Source organism: Pyrus communis, chromosome 5 (assembly GCF_041283825.1).
Source record: "Pyrus communis isolate YQ-2024b chromosome 5, ASM4128382v1, whole genome shotgun sequence".
Classification (NCBI taxonomy): domain Eukaryota; kingdom Viridiplantae; phylum Streptophyta; class Magnoliopsida; order Rosales; family Rosaceae; genus Pyrus; species Pyrus communis.
Window position 1 is genome coordinate 7,186,951 of NC_142569.1, and position 20,583 is coordinate 7,207,533.

At 37.0% G+C, this 20,583-nt stretch overlaps 4 protein-coding genes, 1 long non-coding RNA gene and 1 pseudogene across 6 annotated transcripts; 3 read left to right on the forward strand and 3 right to left on the reverse strand.

The window, feature by feature from the left end:
* The first annotated feature begins 38 nt into the window (after positions 1-38).
* Positions 39-4,826, forward strand: LOC137724505 (proteasome subunit alpha type-2-B). The gene is made up of 11 exons (XM_068463246.2): positions 39-180; positions 257-333; positions 534-598; positions 1,045-1,091; positions 1,794-1,869; positions 2,028-2,095; positions 2,730-2,799; positions 3,308-3,393; positions 3,530-3,592; positions 3,736-3,801; positions 4,474-4,826. The coding sequence occupies exons 1-11, from the start codon at positions 140-142 to the stop codon at positions 4,520-4,522; spliced, it is 708 nt and encodes a 235-aa protein (XP_068319347.1). The 5' UTR covers positions 39-139; the 3' UTR covers positions 4,523-4,826.
* Positions 4,827-5,191: 365 nt separating this feature from the next.
* Positions 5,192-6,385, forward strand: LOC148696647 (uncharacterized). 2 transcript variants are annotated; one of them, XR_015962444.1, is made up of 2 exons: positions 5,192-5,425; positions 5,526-6,385. It is a non-coding gene; the product is annotated as an uncharacterized LOC148696647 (long non-coding RNA). The 2 variants fall into 2 exon arrangements; XR_015962445.1 differs by having other exon boundaries at positions 5,250-5,425; positions 5,580-6,385.
* Positions 6,386-8,311: 1,926 nt separating this feature from the next.
* Positions 8,312-10,680, forward strand: LOC137725693 (glycine cleavage system H protein 2, mitochondrial). Its single transcript, XM_068464463.2, has 3 exons — positions 8,312-8,471; positions 9,371-9,630; positions 10,239-10,680. Exons 1-3 carry the CDS (start codon positions 8,393-8,395, stop codon positions 10,362-10,364), a joined length of 465 nt encoding a protein of 154 aa, XP_068320564.2. The 5' UTR covers positions 8,312-8,392; the 3' UTR covers positions 10,365-10,680.
* A 106-nt stretch (positions 10,681-10,786) lies between these two features.
* Positions 10,787-11,980, reverse strand: LOC137724659 (F-box protein SKIP23-like). The gene has a single exon (XM_068463400.2). It carries the CDS (start codon positions 11,978-11,980, stop codon positions 10,787-10,789), a length of 1,194 nt encoding a protein of 397 aa, XP_068319501.2.
* A 448-nt stretch (positions 11,981-12,428) lies between these two features.
* Positions 12,429-14,519, reverse strand: LOC137722896 (putative F-box protein At5g55150; annotated as a pseudogene).
* Positions 14,520-16,327: 1,808 nt separating this feature from the next.
* LOC137726283 (AAA-ATPase At5g17760) lies at positions 16,328-19,096 on the reverse strand. The gene is made up of 3 exons (XM_068465185.2): positions 18,979-19,096; positions 17,836-18,839; positions 16,328-17,010 (listed from the first exon to the last, which is right to left on the reverse strand). Exons 2-3 carry the CDS (start codon positions 18,826-18,828, stop codon positions 16,591-16,593), a joined length of 1,413 nt encoding a protein of 470 aa, XP_068321286.1. The 5' UTR covers positions 18,829-18,839; positions 18,979-19,096; the 3' UTR covers positions 16,328-16,590.
* Positions 19,097-20,583: the final 1,487 nt, after the last annotated feature.

Sequence of the window (20,583 nt, forward strand, 5' to 3'; positions counted from 1 at the left end):
AAACCTTCTTCTCCAACAAGTAAAGCTCCAGTCTTTAGACCCCCATCTGTTCTTTCTGCCAAAGCCACCTCAAGTCTCTCTTTCTTCGATTCTCAGAAGAAAAAAAGTAAGAAAAGCTTCAGTCTCTCTCTAGAAAACAATGGGAGACAGCCAGTACTCGTTTTCTCTCACCACTTTCAGGTATCTCTCTCTCTCTCTCTGGAAATTTAGTTGGGTTTTTGTATTTTCTGATTTATTTGCGGTGTATGGTGAGCAGTCCTTCAGGGAAGCTAGTGCAGATCGAGCACGCTTTGACGGCAGTCGGGTCGGGCCAAACCTCTCTCGGGATCAAAGGTAATAATGCACTCAGTACTTACAATCCATTCGGTTTGCTGAATCTCCTTGTTGAAATGTTAGTAGAATCTGGATGAAAAGATGGATTCTTTATTTGGGTATCAATTTTTTTGATGGCTCAAAAGTATTATCTGGTATTTAGTTGAATGGAAATTTTAAAAGTTGGGTTGTTTAATTGTGTGTTTACCTGGTTACTGCAGCTGCTAATGGGGTTGTTATTGCAACCGAGAAGAAGCTACCTTCAATCTTGGTTGATGAAGCATCCGTAAGCCACTCGTGGTCACTCTTTATGTTTTCCATTTAAAGTTTCAATTTTATTAAACAATCTTATTTTAATATTCATTATATTTGTTTATGTTAGTTATATTGCTTAGTGTTTGTAGTGAGTGACTCTTATGGTGATTATAAGTTTGTATCACTTTTAGCATTGTGTAACTTTTGGAACTCCAACCGTGTGTTGTATAATATCTATTTGCTCGAACAACATTTTGTTTTCATAGGGTTGTTTCTTTTGTGTATGGTATGATCGGCATAGTTAATTTTCCCCTTTCCTGGTCTGAACAATTTTTTTTCTTTCTCTAGAGCTCTGTTTTACAATAAACTGTCATTACTGTGATGCATTGTAAATTGTTCTACTTTCTTAGTTTCAGAGTCACACAAGTTTTCTCTTCTAAGATGGTCGTTTCTAATGATTATGTTTTCTTTGGCCAGGTTCAAAAAATACAGAGTTTGACACCCAATATTGGACTTGTTTACAGGTTTGCTTTCTGGCTGATTCATGTCACGAGGCTTGCTTTTTCTTAGTACTGAGTTCCTTCATAAAGAAGATGTTGCATCTAATACTTAGTGTAAGGATGATTAATGATGCTTCGTTTTGTGGACTTTCTAGTCGTTGGTCCTTGCTCTTCTTGTAAAGTTCTATAACCTTGGGCCCCTAAACATGGTTTACAAGGTCATGTGTATTAGAGACTTGGGTATAATATCATATAGCTAGCATTAGAAAGCTCAGCCTAGAGGAATATCGAGTTACCTACAATTTCAAGAGAATGTATTACTCTAGTGATGAATTCGACACCCTTGAGTTTAGAGAAACTTGATCAGCTTTCTACTGTGATATATAGATTTTAAAGGACCATATTATTGATATCAGCTTTCTACTGTTATATATAGATTTTAAAGGACCATATTATTGATATGAGGATGGGTCATGTGTTGGATGTGCAACACTGTGTGATAAGTGAGAGTTTAAATGAAGAAATGTAGAAGACACTGCATTCATGAACTTGCATTTGGAGACTACAATTCTGGCTTCTGAATGATCACGTTTGGATTGACACGAGACACTTACTTTTGTCTTTTAACAACAGTTCCAGTGTCCTAATATTTTGTGTCCTTGTTGAATCTATTATTTATCTTCATTCAGTCTACAGGTATTCTTACCATTACTTTCTCTCCTGCAGCGGTATGGGTCCTGATTTTCGAGTCTTGGTCCGAAAAAGCAGGAAGCAGGCAGAACAATATCACAGATTATATAAGGTATTGAGTTTTTCTCCTCTCCTATTTGATTATTTATTTTTAATATGTGATGTGACAAATGGTCATCATTCCCTTGTCAAGTTCTTGCGAACTATAATAATAAGATGCTCTTGTATATTGCAAAGGTTATAACTTGTGTAAAACCATCATGTTTCTAGGAACCTATCCCTGTTACTCAACTTGTGAGGGAAACTGCGGCTGTTATGCAGGAGTTCACGCAATCTGGGTAATTATCACGCTTTATTTATCTATATAAATTGTGGTTCATTTTTTGATACACAAGGCCTAGGCCCATTTTTCATCACATTGAGAAATTCTTTCGTCATATCTGTGACCAATGGTCTCTAGATGATGTTAGCTTTTTAACGTCACCCATGGTAAACACTTTGTAGTCAGGTTTTACAGGTGTAAGGTGCTCTTTGAATGGGCGGTTTTTTCTCGAACATTTGGACCCACAATAATTTTCTGATTGCTCATGGGTTCAAGTGTGGAAGAAATGACCTTTTTCAAGCGTTGAGTACCAAGTACTTTGAATGTCTTGTACGATATTGGATCCTTTTCCAAAATCTTTAGTGTTTGGAATTATAACTAAAACACTTGCAATCGGTCACTACAAAATTGCAAGTCTTGGGAAACAGTATAAGATACTGCTTGTGTGTGTGAGAGTGAGACGAGAGAATATAAAAGGTGATAAATTATGAGAAGTATAAGTTTTGAAAGTTCATAAGGGTTCCTGCTTGTGAGATTTATTATTTAAGGCAATTGCAGCTGAGTTTGAGTAGTTGAACTTGAAGATGAGTAACTAAAGGATATTCATATTATAAAATTTACTGAAGTATTTTTCGTTCCTTCTTTTGTAGTGGTGTAAGGCCATTTGGAGTATCTCTTCTGGTTGCTGGGTTTGATGACAGTGGTCCCCAACTATACCAGGTATTTTCATTTTCCAATGTGTTATTTTCTTTTTAACTTTTTCGCTATTTGTTGTTTCTGGTTGCAAATTACGATGCCATCTATGGAAAGAACATCTCGATTTAAAGTTGACAGAGTTTGGAACAAATTCTTGTAACATATTTGGTTGGGTTGCTGCTGCCCAATATTTAGCTTTGTTAGTTTGTTAAAAAAAAATTTGTGCAGGCGTAGAAATATCTAATATGTGGAATGTGTTACTTTTAACAAAAATTGGGTTGTTAAATTGACCGTTAGTAATCTTGCTTAAGCTGATTTAGTCATTTCAACCTCTTCATGCAATGGGTTGTACTTCTGTTTGCGTTTAGTTTTCTTGAATCTTAACTCTATTTTGGATGGTCGGAGAGGAGAAACTCCTGCCAGGAATAGTAGTGTTATGAAAATTATATATTGTCCTATGTTGACAGTTACATGATAGCTAATTCTGCTAATTCTACTACTATTGATATGGTTAATTTATATTTCTCTGTAGGTTGATCCTTCCGGTTCATATTTCTCATGGAAAGCCTCTGCAATGGGGAAGAATGTCTCAAACGCAAAAACTTTTCTTGAGAAGAGGTACTCAGACATGTTTTTCTGTTTTCTGGTTGAATAGTCGGACATGGTTTATGCTGAATAAAATTAAAATTTCGGCCTCAATTTCTTTATAGTCCTCAAATGTGAAGTGTGTTTCTTTATTATTCTTTTCTAATAGGTATACTGAAGATATGGAGCTTGATGATGCTGTACACACGGCTATTTTGACTTTGAAGGAAGGGTATACAACATAACCGTTAACTTCCAGAATTTATGTTTTTATTTTTTCTTTTATACATACGCAAGGCTTAGGAGCCACAGAAAGTGGAAGAAACTTTGTTTTATCTGTCAGCGGTATAAGTAGTTGCTTCATATTTGATGCAGATTTGAAGGACAAATCTCAGGGAAAAACATTGAGATTGGGATTATTGGCACAGACAAAAAGTTCAGGTTAAGCTCCATCTTTACTTCCTGCCGAGGCATCTTTGCTCTTAATTCAATTTACTAAATATAGTTTAGATTGCAGAAAATACTTTAGCGAGATATAGGATGCATGTTAGTTAACATACACGTGGCATGCAAAATCCAATGAAAAATAAAAGTATTATGTCAACGCATTAAAGAAGAGAACCCTTCACCTCCCCCTACCCTTATTTAGGTCCAAGGAGCCAGCTTACTCAACTTTAAAGTAGCTAAATGCCAAAGGATTAGCTTTGATTTCACAGAGTTGAAACTGCTATAAAAGAAGGGGTAACTGCATCTGGACTGTGTTTAGACCCAAAACCTTTGTTTTGGTTTGCTACCAAGAGGTCTGGGGTTCGACCCCTCTCAAGGTGCCCACCTAGCAATTGTTAGAGTTTCTTGCTTCCCAAATGTTGTGGGGTCTGGCGGGGGGGGGCCTAGTGATTAGTCGGGGTCAAAGATCCGGAGACACTAGTTTCAAAAGAAAAAAAAAAAAAAAGTACTTGGTATAGACACCGAAGAGATGAACACATTAGGTGTGTGCCAAGCCCGTGACACCGCACTAGTGTCCTTTAATCATAATTGGTACTTTTAAATGATTGCTGATTGCCCATCATCGGAGTGTATTTCTAATTAATTTTTATGCTTACCTTGTTGCAGAGTGCTGACCCCAGCAGAGATTGAAGATTATTTGGCTGAGGTTGAGTAGTGTGGCTGTTGCAGCGGAAAATTCGAAAGAAGAAAAACTTTTAAAAGTCCAATTTATGTTGCAAGATGGTTGCGTATTAAGCAAGAACGATTTGGTATATGATTGTGCTGTGAATCTTTAGGAACCGAGTCGCAGACTTCTTGAGCTCAAGCAGCATTGTATTGCCATTATTTGTAGCCTTAAGCCTTACAATTCCTGAGCTCATTGTGAACAGCTTTGAAATTCGTTAACACATTTGCTTTGGCCCCAAAATTTGTACAATGCTTATTAACTCTCCATTTATGAATTTAAAGTGGAACTTAAATCTGTTATTACCATCCTTAATTTTCAATATGTTACGGGCCGTTTGATAACATTTTTGTTTTCAAAAACCGTACTTGCTATTCCCATTAGCTCATAGCCGAGAACGAATTTACTTCACATTCGCATACATTCCCAAATACTCGAACCAACCTCGGCATTATTTTCTATTTAAACTTGATGTCTCTTCTACCACTAAAATAAGTACCACTACGCTAGGAACTAGTTGGTTAGCGATTCCAAAATGACATTTTCTGTTTAAGAATGGCATATCGTTAACCTAGCACAAGATGAATTAACAGATGGTTAAAATTTGGATTAAAGCTAGGCGGGTAAGTAAGAACAAGAGAGAGAAAAGAAAGATAAGATGTTGTATTGTCCTTTATATGTATAAGGTGTGAGATATTTTGAAAATTCAGACGTTTTGTCCTCACCCTTCCTGTATGCCATCAAACACTATCTTCTTCTCACAGAATACCAGACTGGAAGCTCCTCCTCCTCCTCCAATTTCCAAGCGTTCATGTGAGCTCCTTCTCCCTTCACTCACTCTCTGACTCCCGGCTTCTGAATGCATACTGTTTCTGTATCATTGGTTTCATGAAGGTAAACAATAACAAACAGACCTCATACTTTTCACTCATTTGCCTTGAAATAATTTGATCTTTACTCATTTCACATGATGATGAGATGAAATTGATTCAAGGCACAATTGTGATTGAGATTGAAACTACAACGAACGAGTCTGTTCTCATATCAGATGCACAAGCTACGTTTGAAGAGATGAAGCGATTAGGAATAACCCTGACAGAGAAATCCCATATGCTACTTTTATCCGCCTACTACAAAGCTGGCAACGTAGCTAAATGTGAGGACATTGTTAACGGATGCAAGTGTCCGGGCTGGAGCTAGAGTGCACTTTTGTCATCGACAGCATGTTAAATCTGCATGACCGTCTAGGTCAGTTAGAAAAGATGGAGGAAGTTTTGACAGCCATGGAAAAAGGACCTTATGCAGCTGATATCAGTACATACAACATCTTGATTAGCATATACGGAAGGGCAGGATTTTTCGACAAGATGGAAGAGCTCTTTCAGTTGCTTCCACTCAAAAACTTGAAATCCGATGTCGTGACATGGACTTCGCGGCTTGGAGCATGCTCGAGAAAGAAACTGTACACAAGGTGCTGGGAAATTTTCGAAGAAATGATTGATGCCGGTTGCTATCCAGACGGCGGAACTGCAAAAGTATTTCTTGGAGCGTGTTCAAGCGATGATCAAACCGAGCAGGTTAGTACTGTTATTAGAACTATGCACAAGATGTCAGGATGTTTTAACTATTTGATGGATGGATTTTGTGTTCAAGAGATCACAAAGTAATACATTTTCTGATCCTAACCATCCATCTCTTCATCAAAATCATCAGAAAGCATTAGCCATTAAGGTATGCTCATGGATAAAACGCTCAAGCTCCATATCTCTCGATGTGACTAAAGACTGCAAGAAAGAAGCTAACATGCACGAATAACTGTTATGTTGTTAAATTGTTAGTTCGGTCACTCAACCATCTTGGAAGTCTATTATTCCGTCCTCCTCTTGCAATTATGTTCAGTTCACACGAGAGTAAGATTTAAAAAACGTTAAGTGCTAGTTGGGCAGCGGGTAGGGGCCTAACGCCTAAGTGTCATAGATTATAAACTATTAGAACACATTGAAAATATGGAGAACAAGCATATAATAAGTGTTCATCCAAGTATTTAAGAAGTCTCTTACAATTTATTGAAAAAATAAAATGCAATATAAAAGTTATCTAATTTTTTGCTAAGTGAGAGTCACTACCTAGATGGGTGCCTAGGCAAGTCTAGGTACCCTTATTTAATTGTTAAACGTAGGAATTAATCGAGCCGATAACTAGCCACCCAGTGCCTAAGTTGGCGGAGCTTGCTGGGAATTTTTAGAATAGCACCTGAGAGTAGCAAGAATTTCACAAAAATGAGTAATAGATCAAATTAACAATCTAACATAACACATACTTAATAGAAAAATTATGGCCTAATTCGACCATAATAAAAAAGAAAAACGATTTTCGCACTCCATCCTCATCTTATATATAAAGCCAACACAAAAGGTGAATAGTGCTTATGGTGTCACCAAGCTTGAACAAAATAATTTGGACAAAAATGTCCTCAAGACAAAAAACTTCAAAGGCATCCCGAAATAATCCATCAAGTAAGGCAAGGGTATTTTTGCCATTTTAATAGTGTTTTATTAATAATTAATTTTTTGTGCTTTTTTTTTTTTTAATTAGTACTTTAAAATAGGCTAGCAATAATATGATTAAATCAGCTGTTCATTCAATATTATTTTCTCTATTTTTAAACACGTTCAAAAACATCTTAAGAGACATGTAATGTTGGTTAATGCCGGTTATAAAAAAAAGTCTTTCGCACATGGATAATAATTTGATTAAATTAGTTGTCACGTGATTTTTTGTTTTTTTAACAAACAATATTATCTACATTAAGGGGGAGGGGTGGACTTAAATTCACAATAGGCTAGCAATAATGTGATTCAATCAGTTGTTTATTAAATATTATTTTCTCTATTCTTAATGTAAATTTTATAGCGACCGATTTTATTATGTGGATTCAGCTGCTTTAATTAGTTGATGAGAGGTTTCTTATAGCATGATCTAAGATTATTCATTTACTTTGTTAATTTAAGCATATAAATACATTTAAAACGCATAAGTCTTGTTAATTTAAGCATATAAATACATTTAAAACGCATAAATCGTGTGTAACACACTGTAATTCAAAAAATATCTTTTGCACACGCCCACGAATGTACATGAAGGCTAGTTAGACATGACAATTGACAAGCAAGGAAAGTGAACAAAAAGTTTGGTCAGATTGTGGTTTCACATGTAAATTTCCACAACAGAAACAAGTGCTCATATGTCATATCATTGGAGCCTTCTACGAAAACCATGGTCTTACAAAATTTCCATACAACCATGTGACATACAATATAAAATTAATTTATTATAATTAATTAATAATCCGAAAATAGCACTGCCACAACGGCACTCACCAACTTCTGCCTTATTAGGTTTGTTGATAAATTGACCCACCACCTCGTATCTCCATTTACTTTTCTTTTTTGGAAAATATTTTCTCAATATATTTTTGACGGTTTTAATGAAAAAATTTTGATACGATTCATTTTTCAGAAAAATTATATTGTTACATTAAGAAATCAATTATGATACTATTTACTTTACCATTTATTTTGTACTTGTCGTTAAAATTTAAAATTTTCAAGTTCTTTTTATTAGTTTTTTTATATTATTTCTATGTATTTCTATTTTTTAGATTTAATTCCAAATGTACCATATACTAAAAAAAAAAAATTATTATTATTAATTTTTTTTTTTTGTAATAATAAAAATAATTAGGGAAAGAGGAAATAAATGAAAAAGCACACCTACCAACCGCACCATATAAAAAAAGGAGTGAAGTTTTTATATTTAAGGTGAGACAGCGTAGTGTTTGTCTTGTGTTGGATTTCACAAATGGCTTCAAGGTTGCTGTGGGCTTCAAGGGCGGCTTCCTACCTCAGAATCCAAACCACCTTCAGAGGATTTGCTTCTGGTAAGCCAACAAAAAAACCACTGACTTCCCACTTTTCTTGGATCATTTTTTTCATTTTTTCTGATTTGCTTCATTGTTTCTGCAATAATCTTTGAGAAAGATGAATGCTTTTGAACATGGGTTGCTTGTATTTTATTGATTAATCATGGGATTATTGAGAAGTTGGTATTTTGTAACATGGTTTTGGTGTTGGTGAAGATGTGGATCTCTGTTATGTGTTTGTTGAAATGCCTGATCCATCATGTAGCTATAAAAGATCTGTTTTTTTCCTGATTGGTTGTGTGTGTGTGTGTGTGTTTTGGCAAATGGTTTGATTTGATGTGGGCTGTGGATTTAGTCTTTCAAGAGGGTAATTGGTTTTTGCGTTTTCTGCATCTGTTGATGTTAGTGTGAGGTGTAATGATCTGTGCATTATGATTCAACTGTTGTTTTTGTTTGATTGGAATTGGCATCAGTTGTGAACTGTGAAGTACTGTGAAAGTCTGAATCATGTTAGGCGTATACATATTCGGGACTTTCATTTCGTTTGTTTGAATTACAAGTTCGCGTCTAGATAAAAATATCCGTTGTATATTATGAATGAGCTAAAAGTTTGTTTAGGAGGTAATGGATCTCTGTTTCCGTCTCTCGTTGCAATTCTGCCTATAAAAACCAATTAAAACATTCTCAGAGTTGGTTTCATGACAAAAAAGAAAGGAAAAAAAAAGTATTTTTGTTCTGTTTTTCCCCAATGATTTTATCCGATGAGGTATTCTGTTCTGTGTCAAAGCTCAGAAAGAAGTTGCTATTAGTATGTTGATAGATGGAATTATTTAATTAGGTTCCTGTTTGGATTTTCAACTGGTAAATTTTCCGTAGCTTTGTGGTGGTTTCAGATTTTACTTTTCTGTTTACTGCAGTTGTGAAGGATCTCAAATATGCTGATTCTCATGAGTGGGTGAAAGTTGATGGAAACTCCGCGACTGTTGGAATAACTGATCATGCGCAAGATCACTTAGGTGATGTTGTGTATGTTGAGTTGCCAGAAATGGGGGCTGCTGTGAAGCAGGGTGAAGGCTTTGGAGCAGTCGAAAGTGTCAAGGCAACCAGTGATGTTTACTCTCCTGTGTCAGGAAAAGTGACTGAAGTCAATGAAGAGCTTAGCAACTCCCCTGGTTTGGTAGGTTCCCATATCCTATGTTATTTCTCTACCATTGGTATAATAATTGCATAAAAACTGACTACCAGGTTTCAGTTGTGAGCTTTTCACTACTTCTGTCGCCGTTATTGTTTTAGTATTTTACCTCTTGTAATTCGGGTAAGTTCTTATATCTGAAATAGAGACGTGCTTCAAAATTAACATCACAAATGTTGTTGATGCCCCATCTTTTGTTGAGAAGTCAAGAAACAAAAGACGTCTTGCTAAATTTCCTGAAAGATTGAACAAACTTATTTCTGAATGATTAATTGGTTTTAAGCTTACCCACTCCGCAATATTTGACACAGTCAAGGCTTGGATAAACAGTTGAAGACACTTGCATTCTATTAGGTTTATTTGGGTTAAAGTAAAGTTAGTGGTCTTGCGAGAACTTTTTAACTCTCTTTAAGTTTTTTCCAAACTATCAAAAGTCTTCAGCTTTGAAAATTCCCTTAAACTGCTGGAGATTTGCTTACTTCTGTTAAATTATGCATGTGGTACGAGCATTGCATCATTACAGACACATCAGCAAAGATTCCTCACCATTCACCCCTCCTGGTCGTAACGTTCGATTCATTTTTCTGAACCAGGTCAACTCAAGCCCGTATGGGGATGGGTGGATAATGAAAGTCGAGATAAGCGATAGTGGTGAACTGAATAAATTGTTGGACGCAGAAAAGTACACCAAGTTTTGTGAAGAAGAAGATGCACATTGATTGATCCTGGCCAATGGCAGCAGGCGGTTCACCCGGATGAATTGCTGCTGCACAAAATGTAACGGGAGTAGTCAAAACTGCAAATTTACCTCTCTACTTTTATGCAGTGTATTTACTTCGCTTTTGTTCCGCATGAGTAATCAATTTTAGAGGGATTGTTGTTTCAATCTGGATAATGAATGATAAGTTTTGTCGTTCTTTTATTCGGTCTGCCCTTCGGTGTTGTAGCAGATCTGGAATTTTGTTAAATGTTCTTTATCGAGAATGAAGTGCCACAAATTGAAGACAAATAATTTCAAACATACTGTTTTTGGAAGCCAATTGCAATTTGAATACATTTTTTTCGGCGTTAAGCTACGGATGAGATGATAGATTCAGTAAACAGCAGTGAAATCTGTTTGATGAATTTGAGTCGCATCTTTTCACACAATGGTGGGCAAAATCCAGATCGATGCTGGTACGTTTGCCTTTGGACGATCGATGCAGTACTGGTGCGTTTCCGTTCTTCTGTTTCCCAAGTTGAAGGCACCCATGTGAAGAGGCCCTTGAGGTTCTTCATTAAGATGACCTGTCCAGTCATCAGCGACGAAGTATATGCAGTTCGGCTGACATCCAGGGAAGTCTAAAGTAGACACACGCATGGATGCAGTGTAATCCAAAAACAAAGCATCATTTCCAATACTCTCAATCTCCTCCACTTGTTCTGGTCTATCCCCGCAAGCACATTCCACCCTATAAACCTTGAAGCTCTGAGTCATCTTACCAAACCAAAAATCAAACACATCAAGCTTCCGGATGAGCAATAGTTCTCCACTGGACGATTCGACAAGGGTTGCTCCTCCTTGTGGAGCATGTTTTACAACTAGGATTATATCGGGTTTAGCAGTCGAGCCACTGCTGGTGTCAATCGAAAAAACCAGACCGTCATAACTAACAACCAGAAACCGGCCTTCATAGTAAATTAAATCGCAAAATCCGATCACAGTACGTATGACTATGTGACTCCAACCGTCATCCCCCGACTTAAAATGGGCTATTTTGTGTCCAGCATGATCATAGAGTACCAGAACTTCATAATCATTTGAAAACAAACAAGGGTCAGCAGATAATACTACTTTGTTAATGTAGTAATCACATTTGAATGTTTCTGCCTGCGGTGGGACTTCCGTGACTGGTGGAAGGCGAATGGTACGTCCGGTGAAGGGGTTTAAGAGCGTTATTGCCAAATTGTCATCTGCACAAGCCAGCCAACCATGGGAAGAACCGCAACACCTCTTCTTGTACGGCACATACAACTCAAAGTTGTAAGGCTTCCGTTGCGTGACACCATACAAGCCACGCCTTTCGCCGCTGTTGTGTTTGGTAGGAATCATGAGCATAGGGAGCTGGTTGTGACGTGATTTGACGCGCTGCTGCTTGTGATGCAAAGCTACTGATTTCCAATGCTTGCAGACCGCGCTAAACCGGATATGGTCAGAGATTGGTATCAACTTTTCTAGTATCGAATCCAGAAGGAGGTTCGGGAGCCATGCCCAGCCTAAAGCCGAGGGCATCGGTGTATCTTCCAGAGTGGTAGACATAACTTTTTTAGGCTTGGATTTCGAATCTTCGATCATTGACTACTTATGAGGTATGAGGAAGCGGCTTTTCTTAGTAGACTATGAATTCCTTAGGCGTGATCGACATTGTTGAATTGTAATTCTCGTTGGTTACAAAGTGGAAATTCTCTCATTTCAGCAAAACCAATGTGAAAGGTTATGACTTTTTCTCCTTGTATGGTTCAACATGGCCAAATTCTTAATACAAAGGAGAGTCATTGCTAAAATTAATCGAAAAAACGCCACCCTCCCGACTAGCATAACACAAATTGCAAAGGTTTTGAAGCTGGAGTAGTTAAGTGCGTTTACTCTTGCAGCCGAGGTTCCGTGTTCGTATTTTCCTCCCCCAATATCGTTTGTATAAGGAAAAAAAAACATAACAAGCTATTAATATAAGCTTACTATTAGAATCACAAATGAAATATAGAGCTTCAAATTATTCTATCATATGGAAGAGCTTGAAGTTATTCTGTCATACAAAACATCGTTTTCACACCATGGTGGGCAAAATCCAAATAGATGGCGGCATGTTCTTCTGCGAACGGCTTAAGCAGTAGTAACGTGTTCCAAATCTTCTGTTTTCCAAATTGAAAACTGCCATGTCAAGAGGTCCTTGAGCTTCTACTCCCACCCAATCATCAATGCAGAAGTATATGGAATTCGGCTGACATCCTGGAAAGTTCGAAGCAGAGACACACATGGACTGGTTCTCACCTATGAAAAAAGCATCATCTCCAATACTCTCAATCTCCCGGATCCATTCGGGTCCAGTTCTACCCCCGGAAGCACTGAACAGATTGAACCTTGAAGCTAAAGTTTTCAATGAAACACTCACTGTAATTCAAACTTTGGAACTTCCTAACCAGCAAAAGATCTCCCTGGGACGATTCCACAAGGTATGCTTTGTCATCAATACTTGGAACTATTGGTAAAACTATGCTTACATGAGGCTTATGAGTTGAGCCATTGCTAACGTTAATCGAAAAAACTCCACCCTCCCGACTAACAGCAAGAAACTGGCCTCTATAGTATAGTACATCATCGAATCCTATTATTTGATGCAGACCATAAAAATATCTGATTGTTTGATCTATGTGAGTCCAAGCATTGTCCCCTGACTTGATATGAGCCATTCTGGTTCCATGACAATCGAAAAGTACCACAACTTCGTAATCATTTGGAAACAAAGAAGGGTCTGCAGACAATACAACCTTCTTAATGTAGTGATCTCTTCTATAAGCATGTTTGCGTATGTCCTGGGGGACTTCGGTTAGTGGTGGAAGGAGAATCGTATGTTTGGTAAAAGGGTTGAAGAGATTTACCCCGAAATTGTCATTCACACAAGCCAACCAACCGTGGGAAGAACCGCAGCACCTGTTGTTGTACGGCACATACAACTCAAAGCCACAATTCTTACCATGCGTGACACTATACAAGCCACGCCTATCGTTGATGTTGTCTTTGCTGGGAATAATCAGCATTGGAAGCTGTTGTTGACGTGATTTGAGGCGCCGCTGCTTCTGAAGCAAAGCGACTGATTGCCAATGCTTACAAACTGCACCAAACCGGATATAGTCAGAGGTTGGTATCAACTTTTCTACAATCAAATATAGAAGGTCGCTCGGGAGCCATGCCCAGCCTGAAACAAAAGTTGATGATATCGCGTCTTCCATAGTGCTCGATATAGCTTTTTGAGGCCTTAGCCGCATGGGGCTTGATTGTCAATTTATGATGAACCAGGAGATAGGTTTCTCTTAGGCCATGGATTCCTTACGCATGAACATTGTTGAATTGCCCTCCTGTAATCTTGTGGATATTCCCCTTTCAGGCAAAACCGATAAAAAAAATATGAAATGGTCAAATTTGATTGGAATTGGCTCCAAAAGTAATAAGCAGGCGCAGGCATAAAACATACACAATTTTTGGCTACCACTGCATTAGGTTGGACAAAGGCATCATTTGCCTACCAAAGCTCGCCCAAGACAGGATGAGATCCAGTTTCTGTCATCATACAGAACAAGTGGCACTATGTTGTCTCGAATCAATATCCCGAAAGTTGGCACTTCTGTCGACAGAGAATTTCTTTCTGTGTAAACATGGTAAACCTTAATTAAAAGAACACTTCGTCGACAAAGGCATCATTTGCCGACCAAAGCTTCCCACAAGACGGGATGAAATTTTTTGTGCAAATGTGGTAAACCTTACAAGAACACTCTCTTCAAAGGAGAAGATGGTGACAACCTTGACCTGCGTATAGCCTTTATTTCCGGAATGTTTTGCTGACTAAATTTATACAGTCGACGTTCGAATATAATGAGCAGGATGAAAATTAATTCTGCATCTCAAATTTCTTATCAAGGTATATCCCTCCGGCCACATGGGAATGCTCGTCATGTTTAATATCGGAAAAGTTAAGTTTTTCCCCTTAAATTTGCTGCTGTGTATTGTCTCCTACTTTCCTCTGCAGTACTGTGTTTAAAGTACCAAATATTGTTTTGTCATCAAACTTTTCTGTAGTTAAGTATTCATACTTCATATTATTATTACCATCTTCAAAGGTATGCACATTGGAAGCTCAGCGTCCTTATCCGACATTTGAGGCTTACATTTACGATTGCAAACAAATGAAAGTACAGCTTCAAATTATTCTATCAAATGGAAATTATTTTTCTTGAAAACAATTTCCTTTAAAACTCAAAAACTTGTTTGGTATGCGATTTAAAAATTTTAAATTTTACAATTTAAACTGGACAAAGAGATCTAAAAAGAGAGGGTTGAGAGAGAAAGAGGAGAGGAGGAAAGAAAGTAAAAGATAATTGGAGAAAAGAGAAAGAAGTGAGAGGATCGGAGGAGATAGAGAGGAAGAGGAGTGATAGAAAAAAGCCGAGAAAATAATGAGAGCGGATTGGAGGAGAGACGAAAAAGGTAAAAAAAATAAAGGAGAAGGGTAGAGAGAAAGAAGAAAAGAGAGAGATAGCTTTGGAGTGAGAGGGGAGGAGGAAAAAAAAATGAGTGAGTTTAAGTTTAAAAACTCTTAAAACTCATTTTTTGTGTTTTTAAAGAATATACTATATTTTTTAGTTAATCTTGAGTTCATTTTTTAAAAATAGTAATACCAAACAAGTTTTTAAAGCCTACAACTTAAAAATTGTTTTTGAGTTTAAAAAATTGGATTGAAATAAAATACCAAACATGCTTTGAGTTTTGTCGTGAGACTTTTAGCTCCTAGATAAATGAAAGAACAGTATCAAATCAGTAGAAATGAAATGTGGCTGATGAATGCTGAAGTTCAACTCAGTTAATCGTGAGTGCAGGAGTGACCTTTGTGTTTTCCAGTAAGGTTTTAATCTCTTCAAACAAGGGGTGGTCTTCATAAATTTTGAGGTAAATAGAAGCCAAAGTTTTGAAACCCTCGTACGTGCATTAAGAGGTGTGGATGTGCAATGTGCATAGCTTGCTCTTGTGATTGGTAGTGAACACAACGGTCCTCTCTTCTTCACAACTTGGCGACAGCCCATCTGTGAAGTTTAGTAGATCGGATAGGGTAAGCTGCGCACAAAAAGAAATCGGACATGCAGTTAAAACATCAAATTTAAAGCTTCATATACCTAACAGAATCTGCCCAAATTGAGTAATCATTTTATGACCGCAAATGCCAAAGCATTATAACCAAATCTCTTGTGGCAGAATACTAACCTGACCACCTTCTGACCAGTTTTTGTGCTTATATTTTATGTCCTCAGTGCCAAGAATTGACTCATCTGTTGTTGCCAGCAACACTTATCTCAATGCCAAATCAGTTTTCAAATGTGAGAGATGCAAATCGTAGACTTCGAACTCGAGGTAATTAGCCATTGCAGCTACTAGGGGCGATTTTTCAGTGCCTGGAGGACTATATAGAAGGTACCCTTGCTTCCAAGCCCATCCCACCCTTTGGTAGTACTCTTTGCTCTCAACAAACATGTCCAAGTCCTCCAAAACCGTTCTTTTCTGTTCCGGATCCATGGCTAGAAAACGCCGTGTTTCAAGTACACCAGATGATTAAGCCTTTCAATTGGAAGAAGAAGATGATAATGCTACTTTGTCTCATTTCTCTTTTGTTACTTGTGCATACAAGCATGTATTTGAAAGATTGACGACGAGCCATTTTTCATTAGGTTGGATTGTAATTGTTTTTTTTGTTTTTCTACAGTAGTATATACGGATTTACACTTGGATACATGAAAGGGTGGTAATTTAAAATCACATTTAAACTCAATTGAGATCTTAGAAGCTTGTTAATTGGGTTGGAATATGTATTGATAGATTATTTTTTGATTCAGAATCACAGATAGGTCTGTTCTACTTATGCATGCAGCAACTATATTAATAAAATTTTTAACATTTCCTTTTTAAATAACAAGTTGGAATGCCCTCATTTGGAACTTCATTGAACAAGGGCACGTGAAAATTGGTAGCGTAATCAAAGTAGGCAAGTGGTGGATTGCTCTGGTGGTTAAAGATGTCCTCTTCACCCACTGCACCTCGAGCTCAAATCCTAAAGGATGTGGCTTAGACATGGATCAGTTTTGCGGCGTTCATTCTTATCTCTAGGGCATGAAAACAAAAGATGAATCCCTTGACCCTTATCAAATAAAGTACGTTAATTGTTTATGATCATTATCATCGTCGTCATCCTCATATTCATCTTTCACACTGTTCTTCTTTTCCTTTAGAAATGTGACGAGACCTTGGAGTGCAACTTCAGCCTCCTCACTCTTCATTAGCTCCTCTGCCACTTGTGCAGGCGTGGCCTTTGTTTTCTGCAGTAGGGTTTCAATCTTCTCATACAAAGGGTGGGTTCCACAGATTTTGAGATAATTGCAAGCAAGCGTTTTGAAGCCCTCGTACGTGCAAAACGACATGTGGATGTGCATGTCCATTCGTCCAGAACGAAGCAATGCAGAGTCGAGCTTGCTCTTGTGATTGGTAGTGAATACAATGATTCTCTCTTCTCCACAACTAGACCACAGCCCATCTGTGAAGTTTAGTAGTCCGGATAGGGTAAGCTGTGCACAAAAGCAAAAGGAATCATATGAAAAGCGCTTTTAGACGCGCGCGCGAGCGCACACACATATATATATATACACACACATACACACAGGCCCTTTAAGGGAAGAGATCCCCATTTTTCAAAAAAAAAAAGTAACATTTTCTTGACCATTAAATTTGACTTCAATGAAATTTTGTGTTTGAGATTAAATCACAGGCCACAGAATCTCAACCACAGGATTTCATTAAAACCAAATCTAACAGTTAAGAAGATGACCCCATTTTTTTTTTTTTAAATGAGGATCACTTCCCTTAAAGACTTCCTATATATATATATATATATATATATATATATATGATGCATGTTATAAAACATTGTACTGATTATAAAAGTCATCCCGATTATAAAACATTGTACTGAGTTTTGGTGAACTTGTTTTATACTATGGGTAGGTTTGATATATATGGAATAAGTGCAGCCCTTCCACTTGGAACAGATTTTATACACTTAAGCTTTAAAACTTTAAGCAATCGGATATTTGATCAATAATTTATATCAAGCCAACACAATAAACCACAACATCGGAACAATATCTCTAATTTTATGACCTCAAATGCTAAATCACTTGCATATCTTTTGATGAAGGTAAAATTTGTAAAATATTACGCTCTAAAAGTTTTAAAACAGTGTTAGACAACTACTAAACTCTAAAAATTTAATCAATCGGATAATTGACCACCAATTTATATAAGCTAACACGATGAACCACAACTACTGAGCAATATCTTATTTTATGACCTCAAATACTAAATTATCATTTGCAATATCTTATTTTACTAACCTGGTTGCCTTCAAACTCGGGCTTTTTTATGCCATAATTATTTTGTTTCCGATCTTGAACCGCCGGCTGACTACAATCGATGTCCTCAATCACAAGGATTGACTTATTTGTTGTTGCCAGCAACACCTTTCTCAATTCCATATCCGTTTTCAAATGTGTAAGTTGCAAATCATAGACATCAAACTTGAGGTAATTAGCCATGGCAGCTATCAGGGACGACTTTCCAGTTCCTGGAGGGCCATACAGAAGATACCCTCTCTTCCAAGCTCTTCCCACTCTTTGGTAGAACTCCTTCCTCTTCACAAATCTGTCCAAGTCCTCCACAACCGCAGTCTTCAGCTCCGGGTCCATGGCCACTGTCTCGAACGTTGCCGGGTGTTCAAGATTGATTGCCTCCCATCTGATCTTAAAAGCATCTAACCTCACTAGTGTGTGCAGCTTCACAACTTTGCCTTCATCTTTCATAGCCTTAAATCTCTCCATAACATAAGGCAAGTAAGAATTCATGACCTTTTCCTTGTGTCGCAAGTCAAACACGAGTTCAAAATATTGTTTTTTCTCTGGAACATTGTTAATTGATGAAGAAGAAGTTGGATTGTACTTGAAATTCTTGGAAACGGAAATGAATTTCCATTTCAGCTGGATCCCTTCGTACAAGTCATCAAACTCTTGGTTGTTCGAAAACTGGACGGTGAAATTAGTCTCTTTACGAGCTTGCGAAACTTTGAGAAGCCGAGCTGAAGGGCTGATCTTGTCTTTCAAGTAAAGATCTAACGCATCGTAGACTTTGTTACGCGTGCTCGTGCCGTGGTACTCTTCGATCTGCAGCGCCACGGGTTTTGATAAGAAACGTATGAAGAATCCGTCGAGGACCGACACGAGAAATCGTATCGTGGGCAGTAAGCAGTAGTCCATGGCCTTGGACCAAACAAGGATCAGATAAGCAACCATACTGGAAGGACATGCTGGAGTTACCTTCATCATACGATCCATGTTAACAAAATCTGCAAAAATGTGGAAATTAAACCCCAAAATAAACCTGAATTATTCAATTAAACCTCATGATTTCGAATATAATTTTTTTTTTTTTTTTTTACAGGAAACCTAAATTATAGAAATGATCAAGAGAGGAGGAGATAATACCTGAGTGATCGAGTCTTGCTCATCAACTGAGTTAAAGAAGAACATAAGTCAATAAGTCGTCTTAGTCAATGGGAAGTTTGAAGTCTTCGTCGATGATTACGTTCTACCTAATACCATTTGGAAAACTGACAAAAAAAAGAAGAAAAAAAAAAAAACCATTTGGAAAAGGAAACACCATGGTCCCACTACTAGTCTATGAGATGTGAACTTTGATTTTTTTTTTTAAATAAAGAGTCACAACGAACCGTCGAGATTTCTTTAAAAAATATTATTATAATGCAAGATTATCAATTTTGTTAAACAATTCTTGTTGTCGCTCACTAGAGGAATATGCAACCAACTCAGAAAACGATAAATAGAAACAAAGAAAACACCTAAAACCGACTGCAAAATCAACGCAAATAAAAGTTGAGCCATTGGCTTTGCTCGGAGCTTCTTGGTAATTTCCACGATGAAGATGTCATGGACAATGAATAATATTTCGGGATGTGCTATCCATACAATTCATTTTACTTCTCAAACGTCCTTGATAATTTATGTTCGTTGATCTTTTTCAATTCATCTGATCCGACAGTCAAAAATTAAAAATGTGTGTGAGAAGTATAATAGGGTGTGTGGATATCAAATCCCTAATATTTTATGCATGTGTGACCTCATTACAAAAAGAGAGCACTTGCATGGGAAGAATTCATCGTCACTCATGCTAATTATGTAAAAACATATGTTAGTCTTTTTCCACATGTTCTTGTGTTATCGGCACGGGACATCACTATAGCGGTAAAACCGTGTGTATGTAATTGTTTACATTCCATGTATATAATTCTTGTACTTTCTTCTTTCTTGATTGAATTATTTGCTCCTAGTACGATCCAATGGTGAATTTGCATTTGAAGGAAATTGTTATGTATATAAACTTAATATATTCTAATCGAAATACTTACTTGTAAAATTAAAACATTGACAAGTCCCCCTATTTCACTGTCAAAAACTTTTATGACTAAAAATATAGGAAAACTAATGAAAATGACTTGAAAATTTTGATTTTTAATGATAAAGATAAAATAAAGGGTAAAGTGAAGTACGAGGATTGATTTTTTAGTTTAAAAATATGATTTTTCGTTAATGTAAACAGTACCGAGAATTTTTCGCTAAAGTTCCCTATAAATATTGAAAGCAACTGAGTGCGCCACTCCATTACAAACACGAGAGTTGTAAAAAACTACCAAATTTTGGCTGGTAGTCTCTCTAAATAGTGTCCACTGAAGTGAAAGCTTTGTAGCTTTTGCCAAAAACTGTTTCTTTGAGATTAATTTCTTATCTTTGTGTCTAATGGTTATAAGCGAAATTGACAGGTAATCTACATCCCTCATCTAAAAGGGGAAGTTAGCACTCCTTCAATTCAAGAAAATTTTCATTGTGTCCGAGATAAGAATGGGTACATTACGTATCATTATATAAGTGGAGAATTTTTTTTTTTTAAATTGTTAATTTTTTAACATAATTACCTAAACACTTGCAGTAACATGTCACACATAATGTATTGTCCTATATTCATAGCATATGCTAAAAAATCTCTCCAAGTTTCAACCCACCCTCCCTCTTGAC